General features: G+C 40.9%; 1 protein-coding gene across 1 annotated transcript in view; it reads left to right on the top strand.

Moving 5' to 3' along the window:
- Nucleotides 1-16,216, top strand: part of LOC134339339 (kinetochore-associated protein DSN1 homolog) — a 46,466-nt gene extending 30,250 nt beyond the window's left edge. The window contains exons 9-12 of the mRNA XM_063035755.1: nt 81-152; nt 8,942-9,089; nt 13,883-13,970; nt 14,653-16,216. Coding sequence (XP_062891825.1) covers nt 81-152; nt 8,942-9,089; nt 13,883-13,970; nt 14,653-14,732 — 388 coding nt within the window. The 3' untranslated portion in view covers nt 14,733-16,216. The remainder of the gene's footprint in view (nt 1-80; nt 153-8,941; nt 9,090-13,882; nt 13,971-14,652) is intronic.
- The last annotated feature ends 683 nt before the right edge of the window (nt 16,217-16,899 follow it).

Below are 16,899 nucleotides of genomic sequence, written 5' to 3' on the forward strand. Positions count from 1 at the left end.
CTGGTGGATAGTGTTTGATAATATTTGGGAACATGTTTTTAAATGATATTTATTAATTGATTATTTTTTTCCTGTTGTAGATTGAATACTGAGTGTGTAGCTTGGAACCAACTGTTGGAAGTCTACCAGCAAACCGCAGACCGAGCAGCCAGGTAAGCCCTTGCCTCATTTTCTGGTTACCTGATACATTGATTCTCTTTTGCAATATGTGAGCTTCAATTAAGTCATTTGGAAGCACAGAGATACTTGAAATTAAAACAGAAAATGCTCGAGCTACTTGGAAATTAGAAAGGTGCCAATATTTCATCAAATGGGTTTGTTTGTTTGACCAGTGCAGAATGTGCCTGAAGGTGCATTGCAGACTTGAACTCAAGTCCCTTCCCAGTAACCAGCAGTACAGGAAATTTTCCTGAAGACTTCATTAAAGTGTTGTGTTCTTTGTGTGAGATGTGGGAAATCTGAGAGAGCTCTAGCATTCCGGGTAACCACATCTGCATAAGGTGCACTGAATTACAACTCCTTAGAGAATGAGTTATGGAACTGCAGCTGCAATGCGATGACCTTGGCCTCATTCGGGAGACTGAGGAGATGATAGATAGGAGCTATAGGAAGGTAGTCACCCGTAGGTCGCAAGACAAAGGTAACTGGCTGACTGTCAGGAGAAGGAAAGGAAATGGGCTGCCAGTGCAGAATATCCCTGTGGCTGTTTCCCTCAAAAGTAAGTATACATACCACTTTGGATACTGTTGAAGGGGATGACGTACCGGGGGGAGCTGCAGTGACTGGGTCTCTGGCACTGTGGCTCAGAAGAGTAGAGGGCTGAAGAGGACTGCAGTAGTAATAGGGCATTCCATATTTAGAGGAATAGAGACGAGATTCTGTGGACGTGATAGAGACACCCAGATTATATTTTGCCTCACAGGTGCCAGAGTCAGGGATGTCTTGGATCAGGTCCACAGGATTCTAAAGGGGGAAGGTGAGCAGCCAGAAATCTCAGTACATGTTGGAACCAATGACATAGGTAGGAAAGGTGAGGAGATCCTGAAGAGAGATTTTAGAGAGCTAGGTAGAAAGCTGAAAAGCAGGACCTTCAGGCTAGTAAGCTCGGGTTTGCTGCCTGTGCCATGTGTCAGTGAGGGTAAGAATCGGATGATTTGGCAGATGAATGTGTGGCTGAGGAGCTGGTGCAGGGGTCAGAGGTTCAGATTTCTGAATCATTGGAATCTTTTTTTGGGGAAGCTACAACCTGTACAAAAGGGGGGGTTAATCTGAACCTGGAGGGAGACCAATATTCTTATGGACAAGTTTACTAGAGCTGTTTGGGGTGGGAGGGGGTGCTTAGACTAATTGGCAGGGAGATGGGAACTGGAGTGATAGGGCTGAAGATGGGGTTGTTGGTTTACAAACAGAGGCACTGTGCAGTGAGACTGCTAGCAAGGAGAGGCTGATGGGCAATATTACAATCAACAGGATGATTTGCAATGTAAGAGGGGACAGAGTCGAAAAGGGTTGATGAATACAGGACTGAAGGTGTTACATTTGAATGCACGCAGTATATGGAATAAGGTAGATGAACTTGTGGCACAGTTACAGAGTCGCATGTTTGATGTTGTGGGCATCACTAAATCATGGATGAAGAAAGATTATAGCTTGGTTCTTAATGTCCAAGAGTACTTGTATCAAAAGGACTAGCAGGTAGGCAGAGGGGGTGAGGTGGCTCTATTAGTTTAAAAAAAATATGAAATCAAATCATTAGAAAGAGGTGACATAGAATCGAAAGGTGTAGAATCATGGGTAGAGCCAAGAAACCTCAAGGGTAAAAAGACCCTGATGGGAGTTATATATGTACAGACCTCTAAACGGTAGCAAATATATGGTCCACAAATTACAGCGGGAGATAGAATGTGCATGTCAAAAGGGCAATATTACAATAGTCATTGGGGATTTCAATATGCAAGAAAATTGGGGAAATCAAATTGGTGCCGGATTCAATGATGGGAATTTTGCAGGATGCCTACAAGATTACTTTTTAGAGTAGTGGTCGCCAAACCTTCGATCGCGATCGACCGGTCAATCTTTGAGACTTTCCCAGTAGATCCTGAAAAAATCAAAAATAAATACACAAATACTGTTGTAATGTGAGCATTATAAAAATAAATAATACTAATTAGGATAATGGTAATATAGCAATACTTTTGCTACTGAAAGCTGTTTGTAAAGAGAGATTGTTTCCGGGTTGCGGGGTTTTAGTTCTGTTCTTTCTGCCCAGTGCGCATGTGTGTAGCTCCCCCACCATGCACCAGGTTTTCAGCGTAGCCTGTGCTGCATCAAAGTGACCAATTAGATTAGATAAGAGTACAGACTGTCACAAACATCAACATACAGCAGTGGTCCCCAACCTCCGGGCCGTGGACTGATACATTGCCGCGGAGAATGCAGCGGTAGTCGGAATGCACCCAGCACACCTTTAAGAAAAAAAGCCGAAATAAACCAGCTAACTAATTAGGTGCCGCTTGGAACGTAAATGTCGGCCTAGATCAGAGGCAACACAATCGGCAATTGTTTGTGATATCCTGATAGCATAGCGGAGGCTCCACGAAAGAAGGAGAAAACGTACAAATTCCATCCAGAATGGGAAGAGGAATTTCTATTTACCTTGGTGAAAGACAAGTGTGTATGTATGTTGTGCCACCAAACACAAGCACTGACTAAAAGAGGGAATCTGGAGCGGCACCACAACACCAACCACCGGGAATTTAAAGACACCCCCCCTCAAAGAGCGCAATTCGTGCCAAGAAAGTTGAGGAGCTGAAATCGGGGTTGAAGGCCCAGAAATCATTTTTCACAAAATATGCTGCTCAAAATAAGGCTGCTATTGAAGCAGCATTTCGTGTAAGTCACCTTTTGGCTAAACACAAGAAGCCTTTTACAGATGGCGATTTATTCAAGGAAGCAATGGCCATTACCACAGAGACCATTTTTAATGACTTTAAAAACAAAAACGACATCACAACCACAATACATAATACGCCGCTTGGCCCAGCAACAGTGACAAGGAGAGTCACTGTCAGAGTTCGTGGATCGACTTGTCACTCTGTGAATATTTTTCACTACAGTTCGATGAATCCCTGGATGTAATGCAAACAGCTCAGCTTGTTGTATTTGTCAGAATGGCTTTCCAGGATTTTACAACAAAGGAGGACTTCCTCACTCTTTTGCAATTAAAGGAGAGAACGAGAGGTGAGGATATTTACAACGAGTTTAAAAAATATGTCCATGAAAATGACATCCCCATTCATAAACTGGTGGCAATTAGTACTGATGGGGCCCCAGTAATACATGGTGTGCGTGTTGGTTTTATAGCACTAAAAGTCAGTGCCTACTTCGGGTCAACTTATCTATGTGAAATTGCATTTTCACAGATGAAAACTATTAAATCTAAGTACAGGAGCTGTCTTACTGACAGACTGTCTCAGACTGGCTGTCTGTAATTATGAGCCACATTTCAAGGAACTAGCAAAAAGTATTCAGTGCCAGTCATCACACTGAGTGCAACAGTCAATTTTTATTTGTTTATTTTTCATGTTGAAATAAAATTAAATAATGAAACTTAGAATTAAAGGTGTGAAGTATTGTAATATTCTTAAAGAAAGACAGCTTTGGCCTGTTTGATATGCTAGTTACAGTGTTTTCTTGTTTGAATTAATTTGAAAGTTTGACAAAAGTATTTTGTGTAATTCAAATACAATTCGCCCAAATAAAAGGCCTCAAATTGGAAGTACAATCTGAGCTGTTTTTTCTCTAGACGATTTAGTAGGTAGATCTTGCCTTTCACTAAGTAGTTAGGTAGGTAGGCCAAGGTGGTATGAGGACTAAGGGAGTTATGGAGTTGTAGAGCACAAACAGGCCCATTGGCCCAACATCCATGCTGACCAAGATTCCAGTCTAAGCTAGATCCTTTTGCCCACCTTTGGCCCATAACCCTGTAAACCTTACCTATCTATGTATCTTTTCAAGTTGTTTTAATGAATGTTCACATCAATATTTATCTCTCAACCAACCCCAGGAAATAACGGATTATATGATCAATTTTAATGCTGTTAAGTGTATAGGAGCATCTTCAAGGTTTAACCCACTGGGATTGCTTCTGTATTTCTCCATTTTCCTTCCCTTCCTGCCCTGAAGAAGAGTTCTCTATTTCTACTGCATCATGCTGTTCTAAGTTTGAACAAAGACATTTGGTGCTTACACTTGCAGCACTGCAAACTGAGATTTGGTATTTCTACTCCCTCAGTGGCCAATTGCATGTGTGCTGTCAGCTTTGGGCAAGTACTGTGAGAGCTTTTTCATTCCTGTTGACCACTGGTTACTGTAAAGTGGTGTGAGTACTAATATTAATGGCATAGCAATCAAATGTGTATAGATGTGTGGTGGAGTGAATATTGAGTAGCTGGATCACAGCCTGGTGTGGAAACACCAATGTCCTTGAAAGGAAAAAATGGCCCAGTTCATCACAGGTAAAGCCCTCCACACTATTGAGAACATGTACACAAAATGTTCTAGCAGGAAACCTGCATCCATTGTCAGGGACCCCCACCAACCAAGTTGCTCTCTTCTTGCTGCTACCTTCAGGAGGAGCCACGAAGTTCAGGAAGTTATTACCCCTCAACCATCAGGACCTTGAACCAAAAGGAAAACTTCACTCAGCTTCACTTGCCCCATTATTGAAATGTTCCCATAACCTAAGCACTCTTCATATCATGTTCTTAATATTTATTGTTTGTTTATTTATTATTATTATCTCTTTCTTTGCAGAGTTTGTTGTCTTTTGTACATTGGTTGAATACCCAAGTTGGTGTGATCTTTTGTTGATCCTATTATGGTTATTATTCTGTTATGGATTTATTGTGTATACTGTATCTATAAGAAAATGAATCTGGGTTGTACAGTGGAATGCAAAGGTTTGGGCACCCCTGGTCAAAATTTCTGTTACTGTGAATAGTTAAGTGAGTAGAAGATGAACTGATCTCCAAAAGTCATGAAGTTAAAGATGGAACATTCCTTTCAACATTTTAAGCAAGTTTAGTGTATTATTTTTGTTTTGTACAATTTTAGAGTGGAAAAAAAGGGAAGGAGCACCATGCAAAAGTTTGGACACCCCAAGAGATTTGAGCTCTCAGATAACTTTTACCAAGGTCTCAGACCTTAGTTAGCTTGTTAGGGTTATGGCTTGTTCACAGTCATCATTAGGAAAGGCCAGGTGATGCAAATTTCAAAGCTTTATAACTACCCCGACTCCTCAAACCTTTTCTCAACAATCAGCAGCCATGGGCTCCTCTAAGCAGCTGTCTAGCACTCTGAAAATTAAAATAAATGGTGCCCACAAAGCAGGAGAAGGCTATAAGAAGATAGCAAAGCGTTTTCAGGTAGCCATTTCCTCAGTTCGTAATGTAATTAAGAAATGGCAGTTAATAGGAACGGTGGAGGTCAAGTTGCGTTCTGGAAGACCAAGTAAACTTTCCAAGAGAACTGCTCGTAGGATTGCTAGAAAGGCCAATCAAAACCTCCGTTTGACTGCAAAAGACCTTCAGGAGATTTAGCAGAGTCTGGAGTGGTGGTGCACTGTTCTACTGTGCAGCAACATCTGCACAAATATGACCTTCATGGAAGAGTCACCAGAAGAAAACCTTTCCTGCGTCCTCACCACAAAATTCAACGTCAGAAGTTTGCAAAGGAACATCTAAACAAGCTTGATGCATTTTGGAAATAAGTCCTGTGGACTGATGAAGTTAAAATAGAACTTTTTGGCCGCAATGAGCAAAAGTATGTTTGGAGAAAAGAGGGTGCAGAATTTCATGAAAAGAACACCTCACCAACTGTGAGGGATAAGTTTTTCACACAAAGTGGTGGGTGTGTGGAATGCACTGCTGGCGACAGTGGTGGAGGCGGATACAATGGGGACTTTTAAGAGACTCTTAGATAGGTACATGGAGCTTAGAAAGATAGAGGGCTATGCAGTTCAAAAATTCTAGAGAAGGTTACATGGTTGGCACAACATTGTGGGCCAAAGGGCCTGTAATATGCTGTAGATTTCTGTGTTGTATGTATGAAACCGGAGCACCAAGAGGAAACCTACACTGTCATGGGAATTTTTGTGTAAAGTAACCAGTGAAATGATCCATTAGCTTACATTCCTTGCATGTTTTGCTTTGAGCCGCAGTAAATTAGACTTCAAAACCACTCCCACGGTTCATTAGTTCACTTTAATATCAATCAGCTGACATGGGTGTTTAAGTTCCCAGTGTTAGAATCCACCAGCTTATAGTTGTTGGTAAATGGAGTTCTATAAAATGTTTGCAATCCCCATGGAACAATGCTTTCATTCAGTACACAGCACATGAAGTAGGAACATGGTTGGTTCACATGGTTCTTCAGGGCTGCTCTACCACTTCCAACCCAATTCCACATCCTTTAATTCCTTTTAATGCCCGATGTTTTTTGGTTTCTGCTTGAATACACAGAGCAGGCATCTACAGTCCTCTAAATAATGCTGAACAACAAAGATTTTGCTTCCCGAATACTTTTGAGGGTATCTTGTGGATTTTGGGCCATTAATCAAGAAAATTTCATAGTGATTTTCATATCATGCACTATTTTTTTTTGAAATTGCCTGTATTTGTTTTTTCAATTCATAATTCAAGTCAGAATAACTGATGCTATGATTAAGGAAAGGCATTTTTGTTGGTCCACAAATCAACAGGTCATCAATGACAGGTAATTCAAAGTACTTCTAGTGGGACTGGAGAAAATCGCGTAGAAAGCATTCCAGGGTGTTGTTGAAAATTTTCTTGGCAACTACAGAGCACCAAACTGCGTGCAGCTGATTGGCAACATGCTTCAAGCATACAAAACCATAAAGTGCAACATGTCTCTACAGACTCGTTTTCTGCATTCCTATTTAGACTTCTTCCCTGCAAATCTTGTCACTGTCAGTGATGAGCATGGTGAAAGGTATCACCAGGACATTGCAGTCATGGAGAAACAGTATCAGGGCGATGCTGGCTGATTATTGTTGGGGGTGGATCGATCATGCTTTGGGCTTGTGTTGCAGCCAGTGGCACAGGGAACATTTCACTGGTAGAGGGAAGAATGAATTCAATTAAATACCAACAAATTCTGGAAGCAAACATCACACCGTATGTTAAAAAAAATGCTGAAGATCAAAAGAGAATGGCTTCTAATACAGGATAATGATCCCAAGCACACCTCAAAATCCACAATGGACTACCTCAAGAGGCGCAAGCTGAAAGTTTTGCCATGGCCCTCACAGTCCCCCGACCTAAACATCATCGAGAATCTGTGGATAGACCTCAAAAGAGCAGTGCATGCAAGACAGCCCAAGAATCTCACAGAACTAGAAGCATTATGCAAGGAAGAATGGGCAAAAATCCCCCAAACAAGAATTGGAAGACTCTTAGCTGGCTACAAAAAGCGTTTACAAGCTGTGATACTTGCCAAAGTGGGTGTTACTAAGTACTGACCACGCAGGGTGCCCAAACCTTTGCTTCGGGCCCTTTTCCTTTTTTGTTATTTTGAAACTGTAAAAGATGGAAATAAGAAAGTAATCTTGCTTAAAATATTAAAGAAATGTGTCGTCTTTAACTTTATGCCTTTTGGAAATCAAGTCATCTTTTACACACTTAGCTATTCACAGTAACAGAAATTTTGACCAGGGGTGCCCAAACTTTTGCATGCCACTGTATATGGTGACGTATACAGTGCCTATAAAAAGTATTCTCCCTTTTGGAAGTTTTCATGTTTTATTATTTCACAATATTAAATCACAGTGAATATAATTCGGCTTTTTGACACCGATCAACAGAAAAAAACTCGTATCAAAATGAAAACACAATTCTACAAAGTGATCTAAATTTATTACAATTATTAAACAAAAAAAATTGATTGCATATATACCCCCTTCAAGTCAGTATTTAGTAGGAGCACCTTTGGCAGAAATTACAGCCTTGAGTCTGTGTGGATAGGTCTCTTCCATGTCAGCCACTGAAGCTTGTAACTCCTCCAGAGATGTCATAGGTCTCTTGGTGGCCTCCCTCACTAGTCCCTTTCTTGCACAGTCACTTAGTTCTTGAGGACAGTCTGCTCTGGGCAGATTTACAGCTGTGCCATATTCTGTCCATTTCTTGATTGACTTAGCTGATATTCAGTGACTTGGAAAGTTTCTTGTATCCATTTCCGGACTTGTGCTTTTCAATAACCTTTTTGCGGAGTCGCTTGGAATATTTTTTTGTCTTCATGGTGTAGTTTTTGCCAGGATACTGACTCACCAGCAGTTGGACCTTCCAGATACAGGTGTATTTTTACTACAATCAATTGAAACATCTTGATCGTACACAGTGATCTCCATTTAACTAATTATGGTACTTCTAAAACTAATTAGCTGCACCAGTGATGATTTGGTGTGTCATATTAAAGTGGTGAATACTTATGCAATCAATTATTTTGTGTTTAATATTTGTAATTAATTTAGATCACTTTGTAGACATCTGTTTTCACTTTGACACGAAAGAATCTTTTTCTTTTTTTCCAGTGGCAAAAATGCCAAATTAAATCCACCGTGATTCAGTGTTGTCAAACAATAAATCATGAAACCTTCCAAGGATGGTGAATACTTTTTATAGGTACTATATGTACTTTGATAATAAATTTACTTCAAACTTCAAAATTTCATGTTAATTACTTCAGTTTCTAGTGTGTGGGAGCCAATACACTCCACTAGTCAGAGTAAAGAGGGGTCTGGGTGCATGCACGGGTTTGCCTTATAATGACAGATTTGGAGACTCTAACGAAGTGCTTTCTGCAAAGGCCTTTTATGAACCTTCAGAGCGAGAGTGAATTAAAGTAATCATTTTATTTATTTCAGTGAGTTGGAACAAGCAAAAGTGAATGGAGTGACATTGGAACTAAGCCATGTGATGGAACATTCACAGATGGATGTGATCAGAAGCAAACCAGATTATCACTCCATTCTGAATGAGGATATTCAGACTCTTCAGAGCCTGGAGTGCATTGTGAGTGAACAGGCTGAGTTTTGATTTTGATGGGGCAGGGAATGGAGTGAGAGGGCTGAGTGCAAGGAATAAGTTTCAGAGACGTAAACACGAGGAATTCTGCAGATGCTGGAAATTCGTTGTCAGCCCGAAATGTCGACTGTACCTCTTCCTAGAGATGCTACCTGGCCTGCTGCGTTCACCAGCAACTTTGATGTGTGTTGCATAAGTTTCAGAGAGTTGGGTAGAGTTTATCAGGAGTGGAGGGAGCAGTCACTGGGCTGTACTAATTACAAAAGGTGTGTTCGTGTTGAGCTACATAAGGTGGGGGATGGTTAGCAGAGCCAGCAGTTTGCAAGAGGATAGAAGGGAATTGTAGGTTATGGAAAATGGGAAGCAGAAAGCAGTTATGCTAGGAGTCTACCTTGGGTCTTCTCTGTTTTAAAGTGAAAGGTTAGACCCAGGTAGAATTGGTAAACTAATAGAAACATTAAAATCCCTGAACACTCTGAGATGTTGACAGTTCCTTTTGCCCCATAGATATTGCTCTACCTGCTGTATTCCTACAGAGAGTATTTGTTCCAGGTTCCAACATCTGCAATCTCTTGGGTCTACACTGACAGGCCTGTCCACTGTTCTAGGTTGCTAGTCTAAAGGCAGACTTGAAAAGTAGCAGTTGGAATGTTGGCTTTTATCTTGGGCTAGAATACTCAGTGATGTGATGGAGCTGAGAGAGATTTTTCCTGATGAGGACTTCTGGATAAGGAGTCATAACATTAAAATTACATCAGGGCCATGTCAAGTGATAGCGAACTAGTAGAAATCATTCTATCTAGGCATGTTGAATATTCAGTAGGTTTCAATGCAATCACCCCACCCCCACCCCAATTCTTCTGAACTTCAGTGAGTGCAGATCCTCTCATCAAATGCTCCTGTCATTAACTCTTTAATTCCTGGGTTCATTCTTACAATTTTCCTCTGGACCCTCTCCAATGCCAGAACATCCTGTCTTGGAAATGGGCCCTAAAACTGTTGACAATACTCAAAATCACCTTTTAAAGCCTCACCATTACATTCTTGCTGATATATTCTGGTCCTCTTGAAATGAATGCAAAGTCAACCTGCAAATTAAGCTTTAAGGAATCCCGCACCAGGACTTCCAAGTCCCTTTGCACCTCTGATTTATGAATTCGCTTTCTTTTCATAAGATGGTCTACACTTTTATTCCTTCCACCAAAGTTCATGAACATACACTTACCTGTTTTGTTTTCCATCTGCAACTGCTTTGCCCTATCTGTCCAAGTCCTACAAATTCACTGTCTCCCCAGTATTACCTTCCCCTTCATCATCTTTGTATCATTTGCGAGCCTGGTTACAAAGCCATTAATTCAGTTATGGAGTATTAACATATAACCTGAAAAGTAGTGGACTTATCTCTGATCCCTGCGGGACACCACTAGTCATCAGCAACCTACAAAAAAAGACCCCTTTGATGCCCACGCTTAGCCTCCTGCCAATCAGCCAATCTTCTATCCATGCTCATGACTTTCTGGTAATACCATAAGCTTTTCCCTTGTTTAGCAGCCTCATGTGTGACAGGTTATCAAAAGTTTTCTAAATATCCAAGTAAACATCCACTGACTCTCCTTTGTAATTCCAACAAATTTGTCGGGCAAGATTTCCCTTAAGGAAACCATGTAACATCAGTCTATTTTATCATGTGCCTCCAAGTACCCAGAAACCTTATCTTTACTAATTGACTCTAACATCTTCCCAACTACTGAGGTCAGGCTACCTGCCCAATAATTTCCTTTCTTCTGTGTCCCGCCCCTTTTTAGAGTCCATAAACATTGGAGCAGAATTAAGCCATTCAGCCCATCGAGCCTGTTCCATCATTTGATCCATTTCCCTCTCAACACCACTTTTCCTACCTTCCCCCTGTAACCTTTCACACCCTGATTAATCAAGGACCTATCAACCACTGCCTTAAGTACACCCAATGACCTTTCTTAGATAAGGGGCCCAAAACGGATCACAATACTCCAAGTGAGGCCTTATAAAGACTCAGAATTACATCCCTGTTTTCATATCCTAGACCAGGGGTAGGCAACCTTAAGCACAGATGATTTTCTAGCATGCGTTATTCATTAATTTGAGGCAAAACATAACTAGATGTATTTAAATAGATAATTCCCATATTTCAAGTTTTTTATGGCATTTATCTGACCCACTGCTCATTAATACGCGATCAGGCCCACAGAGGCAAAAAATCCTAGTTGTTTAGAAACGAATGTTAGCATTGCACTTACCTTCCATACCATCGACTTAACTTGCAAGTGATCCTGCATGGGGACTCCCAAATCCCCTTGTACCTCGGATTTTTGAAATTTCTTCCCGTTTAGAAAATAGTGTAGACCTTTATTTCTTCTACCAAAGTTCATGACCATACACTTCCTGACACAATTCCATCTGCCGCTTCTTTGCCCATTCTCCTAATCTGTCTAAGTTCTAATGTAACAACTTCTGCTTCCCCCACACTACCTGCCCCTCCACCTATCTTCATATCATCCACTAACTTGGCCACAAAGCCATCAATTCTGTCATCCAAAGCATTGACATACAGTATATAAAGAAGCAGTGCCAATACCTACCCTATTCCCACTCTTCTTCTCCTGTCAATCAGCGAGTGCTCTTTGCTAAGCAGCCTCATGTGTGGCACCTTGTCAAAAGCCTTATGAAAATCCAAGTAAACAACATCCAGTGATTCTCCTTTGTCTATTCTGCTTCTTATTTCTTCAAAGATTTCCACAGTTTTGTCAGGCAAGATTTCCCCTTAAGGAAACCATCTGCCTCCAAGTACCCCAAAAACTCATCCTTAACAATCAACTCCAACACCTTCCCAGTCACTGAGATCAGCTGCCAAAAAATTTTTTCTTCTGCCTTCTACTCTTCTTGAAGAGTGGAGTGACATTTGCAATTTTCTGATCTTCCAGAACCATACCAGAATCTAGTGATTCTAGAAAGATCATTACTAATGCCACCACAATCTCTTCAGCTAACTCTTTCAGAAACCTCGTGTATAGCCCATCTGATCCAGGTGACTTATCTACCTTCAGACCTTTCAACTTTCCAATCCCCTTCTCCCTACTGCAGTCAAGGATTCTACATCTTCTGATCCTTTGTCTCTTAAGATTTGATTTCATTTTTACCAACAGTGTCAACCCATCCCCTCTGCCCACCTGTTTGTCTTTCCGATAAGATGTGTATCCTTGAATGTTTAGCTACCACATGTGATCTTCTTTCAACCATGACTGATGTCCACGTCATCTCTGCCAGATCCTAACTGCACTATAAGCTTATCTATCTTATCTTGTTTAGTGTGACACCTTCAATCTTGTATTCATCAGCCTTCTTAATTTTGTCTCCATGTTGCCTGAAGTTAAATTTTTATCCTTCCTTAAACTTCATTTTTTTTATGGAGACCTCAGTATCCCCTTTTGCACTCTCCTTCCCTTTTACTTTATCCATATATTTCCAAGCTGTTGAACCTGCTCCTCCTCCTGTTCCGTTCAAAGCCTTAGTTACGTGATTCGCCAAGACCCTAGTCTGGCATGGTTCAGTTGGAGCCCGTCCCATCAGAACAGCTCTCTCCTTCTTCAATAATTGCCCCATGAATTCTCCCTCACCAACCTTTAACTCTCTCATCTTACTAACACTGCTTGCATGTGGTTCAAATAATGATTGAGAGATTCTTAACCTTTTAACTGTGCTTTAACATAGGAAGAACAAGGAAAAGATTCCGCTGAGGGAATTTGAGTAGTGACTAAATTAAAATACAGAATGATATCTCTTGATGAAAAAGGCTCATATAGATCCCTCCTGAATCTGTTTTCTTCTCCTCTGAATCCATGTCTTTTAATGTTATCTACCTTTGATATGGGGGAAAGTTATTCTGCAGTTTTATTCTGTAGTTTTATTTTGCTCAATCATGTCACCTAGTAAGCATCTCTGCTCCAAATGAAACAGACAGTCTTCCATTATTACTACTAAATTGCTCCAACCCAGGCAGCGTTCTAGTGAATCACCTCTACTCCTCCTTCAGTGTCGGTATATCTTTCCAGTGGTGTGTCTACCAGTTGTGTTGAGACCAGCTTGCCTTCAGTCACTGCACTGGCTGAGCTCCACTGAGCCATCCTCCTCTTCAGCAAAGTGCAGGCAACAGAGATGAGATTGGGACTTCCCATAACAGGTACAAACTGGATGAGCAAAGTTTTTAGTTTTATTTGTATGCTTAAATATCTCATTTAGATAGCAAGGATAGAATCACAGCTGCTTCTTGTCCCCTCTCCGTTGTGTTACTTAAGTATATCCTTCGTAAAGGTTGCTTCCAGACTTATTCAACCATCCCCAGTTCAGCCAGTGTAGGCTCACATAAGCAATTTGTAGTAAAGTGCTGCAGTCTTCAAATTCTTGCCAGAAAATTCGAAAGTGACCTTGAGGATGACTACAACAAATAAAAAAAATGTGTGGAAGTGGTGGGTGGGGGTGAAATGCTTATGATTACTGCCTGCATATAACTAGGTGAGACAACTTGAGCTTATTGTCGTGGGTTTGCATAAATATCTACCTAGTTTGTTCTCATTCTTTAACTTCGCTGCCACTGAGTTGGTACATGTTGGATTGAAGGGAATCACTGATTTTTGTTAAGTGCTGAGGCTCTGTCAGATGTGTGCTGTGTTTGATGTCAAAAATGGAAGTTTGCAAGTTTCTTAAGTGCTTGGGAATAACCTGAAATACATTCTAATCTCTCATAGACGGACCAGCTGCAGCAAACCATGAGCCTAATTACCAGAGCCAGAAAGGAATGGGGTTCTTGCCTGCAGCACATATCCCAAGAACTGGGTGAGTTTCTTTGTGTCTGAACACATCTGCAATCTGCTCTGAGGTGAAGCAATGAAATCTGCCTTCCCAATCACTAGTTTCCAAACTTGGATCACCAGGATTTGAGAAAAGATGCAGAACCATCCTATCTATCACTAACCATGTCTTTCCCATCCTTTGGTGAGTGAACATCTCCTGCTTATCAGGCTTTCACCGTGGAATGTGTACATTGATGTGCCTCAGCCAGAGACCTTCACCTAGTAAATACATTAGTTGTATTGTCAGTGTAAACCACTATTTGGAGTCATGATCTGAGCTGCTAGTAAGAGGGTTTTTTATTATCTGTGCCAGAAATTCTTTCTGTTCTGTTATGTGGAACCTTTCTCTTCAAGGATTTATGCTTTCTCTTCTGTGTAACTGTTTTACATGAACTCATTGTTGAAGGTTTCACTTTAATATTCCTGAGGTTTTTTTCTTCAGCACCAGAATAATTAACATGAGGGAGGGAACTAGTTGGCTTTTCACTCACTCTGCCAATTCAGTCAACTTGTGCTGGAGAACAAGAGCCTTAATGGAACAGTGATTGCAAATGAGACATGGGGGCGTGCATGGTAGAGAGAGAGAAGTGTGGAGATATGTGTTACTGTAATACGTAGCTTTACAAACCTGTGACAAACTTGACCAGTTGTTGCTTTCTTTACAGCATCCCAAGCATTTGAAGGGTTGGAAGAGTGTCCACTTCAGAAATTTCTGATGACCATGAAGAGTAAAGGAAGAAAATGAGGTAGTCCTCAACAAACTAAATGAAACCCACCTCAGTGCTTCCAAAGCCCTGAGACTCTGACTAGAACATGTGATTGGTTTTGAACTATGCTCAGGATTTTATCCTGAGGCTAATGTTTTCTACTGAGGTTAACAGGCCTGGTACACTTTCCCCCCAAGGTCCCTCAGGTTAAGCCTGTTGAGGAATGTGGTCCCTTTACTAACGTTTAGACTGTGGCTTCCTAGTATGGGGTGGTAAATTTGGTGGCAGAGAAAGGAAACAGTGGTGTGGATGCACTGGAACACTGAGTGGATTACACTGCTGACCAGCTCACATGAAGAATGGTCATGGAAGAATGTCTGAGACCCAACATCTTCAAAGCAGAAGCAGATCTAAAGGAATGATTTACACTGCTGTAATTTAAAAACAAAAATGAAATCTGAGCATTGTGTACCTGCACCTTTTAACAAACATCCTTATCTTTTAATACAATATAATTGTTGTTATACATCTGACATGTAGGGTGCGACATTCACAATTGTTTTGGTCTGAAAATCCAAGAGTGAACTTGTTGCTGTACATTACAGACTGATGAAGTGAACGGGCAGAGTCTTGAACCAGCGTCTTCGGTTCTGCTTTCAATCAGGTTAATATTTGAGTCACTCCCAGCAGTCAGTATTGACATGCGTACACAAAATGTCAGTAACAAAGGGATTGGGCATCTCCAAGATCAGATTTCACCTTTCTAGTCCATAACTAAAAGTGAGGAATCACGTTAAAGGCTATCCTTGGCTGACTGAAATATTTGTATATTTGTTCTGGATTATCTGTACTGAACTATTATTGTCCAGAAGAGAAACCTGACTTTACATCAAAAGCTTTAGTTTAAGAACTCAAACATTTCCATATCCAAACCATTTGTCACAATTTAGATCCATGGGGGATATGGCCCAGAAATGACCTCTTCAGTCCAGAGTCCACACTGCCCGTCAACCTCTCATTTACACTAATCCTACCTTACATCCTGCTTCCTTTTAATCTCCCTACTTTTTCTTCTTGCCCCCCCCCCCCAACAGATTCTACTGGTTACCTACACACTAAGGGCAGTTCACAGTAAATTAACCTACCCACCTGCATGTGTCCAGGACATGGGATATGGGTGGAAACTAGAGCAGCCAGAGGAGTTCCAAGGTCACAGCAGAATTTCATGCAGGAAAGATAAATCTGCCCAAACAATAAGATGCTGGATGGGATGGGAGGCAATTCTGGGAGACGTGGGACCCAGAAACCTTTCATCAGTGAATTTTTTCAGACAGAGGAGTTGTGGTTTACAAAAACAGTGACCACAAGCAAGAAAATGACATTTAAGTGCATCAAATTTCAATGTTTTTGTAGTTTCAGGCACTAGAACCATATTTTCCCCTGAATGACTAAAATATTTTGATACATGTCTGTAAATTAACATTATAAGTTGTATATTAAAAGCATTTGTACTGATCATTGTTGCCTTTTTTCCCCCCTTAGTGTCCTTCATTATCGATGATGAAAGGTCAGTGGCCTGAAATACATCAACAATTACTCATTTCAAATGCAGTCTGACCCACAGAGTATTTCTAACAATTTGTTTTATTTTCAGTAAGATATTTCCTGATGGAACTATATCACCCAAATAAAAGTTTCTAAAAGTTATGAGAGGGATAGATAAATTAGACCGTCAGTCTTTTCCCCAGGTTGGAAATAGTAATTATGGAGAGCGGAGGTTTGTAGTGCAAGGGTGTAGGTTTAAAGGAAATTTTATAAAGCGGGTTTTAAACGGAGTGGTAAGTGCCTCAAGCATGTTGACAGGGATAGAGTCAGAAGCACATTTGAGAGCAATGTTTGAGAAGCGGGGAATAGAAGGATATAGATCCTGTGCAGACGGTGGGATTAGTTTAGATTGCTACCGTGGCGAGTGCAGACTTGGTGTGCCAAAGGACTTGTTCCTGAGCTGGACCATTCTATTGTGTTTTGCTTTTGGATTCTAAATTGATGAGGCCTTGCAGATGTTAGTGTCTCATTCCTTGTATTTAATCTTCAGTGGTTACAGTGCAGTAATATAATAGAAAACTGGAGCAGTCATCCAGAAAGCGTGAACTCAAAACCACTGGCAACTGGAGTATTAGAACAGAAATAGAGTACAACGCCAGC

This window comes from Mobula hypostoma, chromosome 29 (assembly GCF_963921235.1).
Source record: "Mobula hypostoma chromosome 29, sMobHyp1.1, whole genome shotgun sequence".
Classification (NCBI taxonomy): Eukaryota; Metazoa; Chordata; class Chondrichthyes; order Myliobatiformes; family Myliobatidae; genus Mobula; species Mobula hypostoma.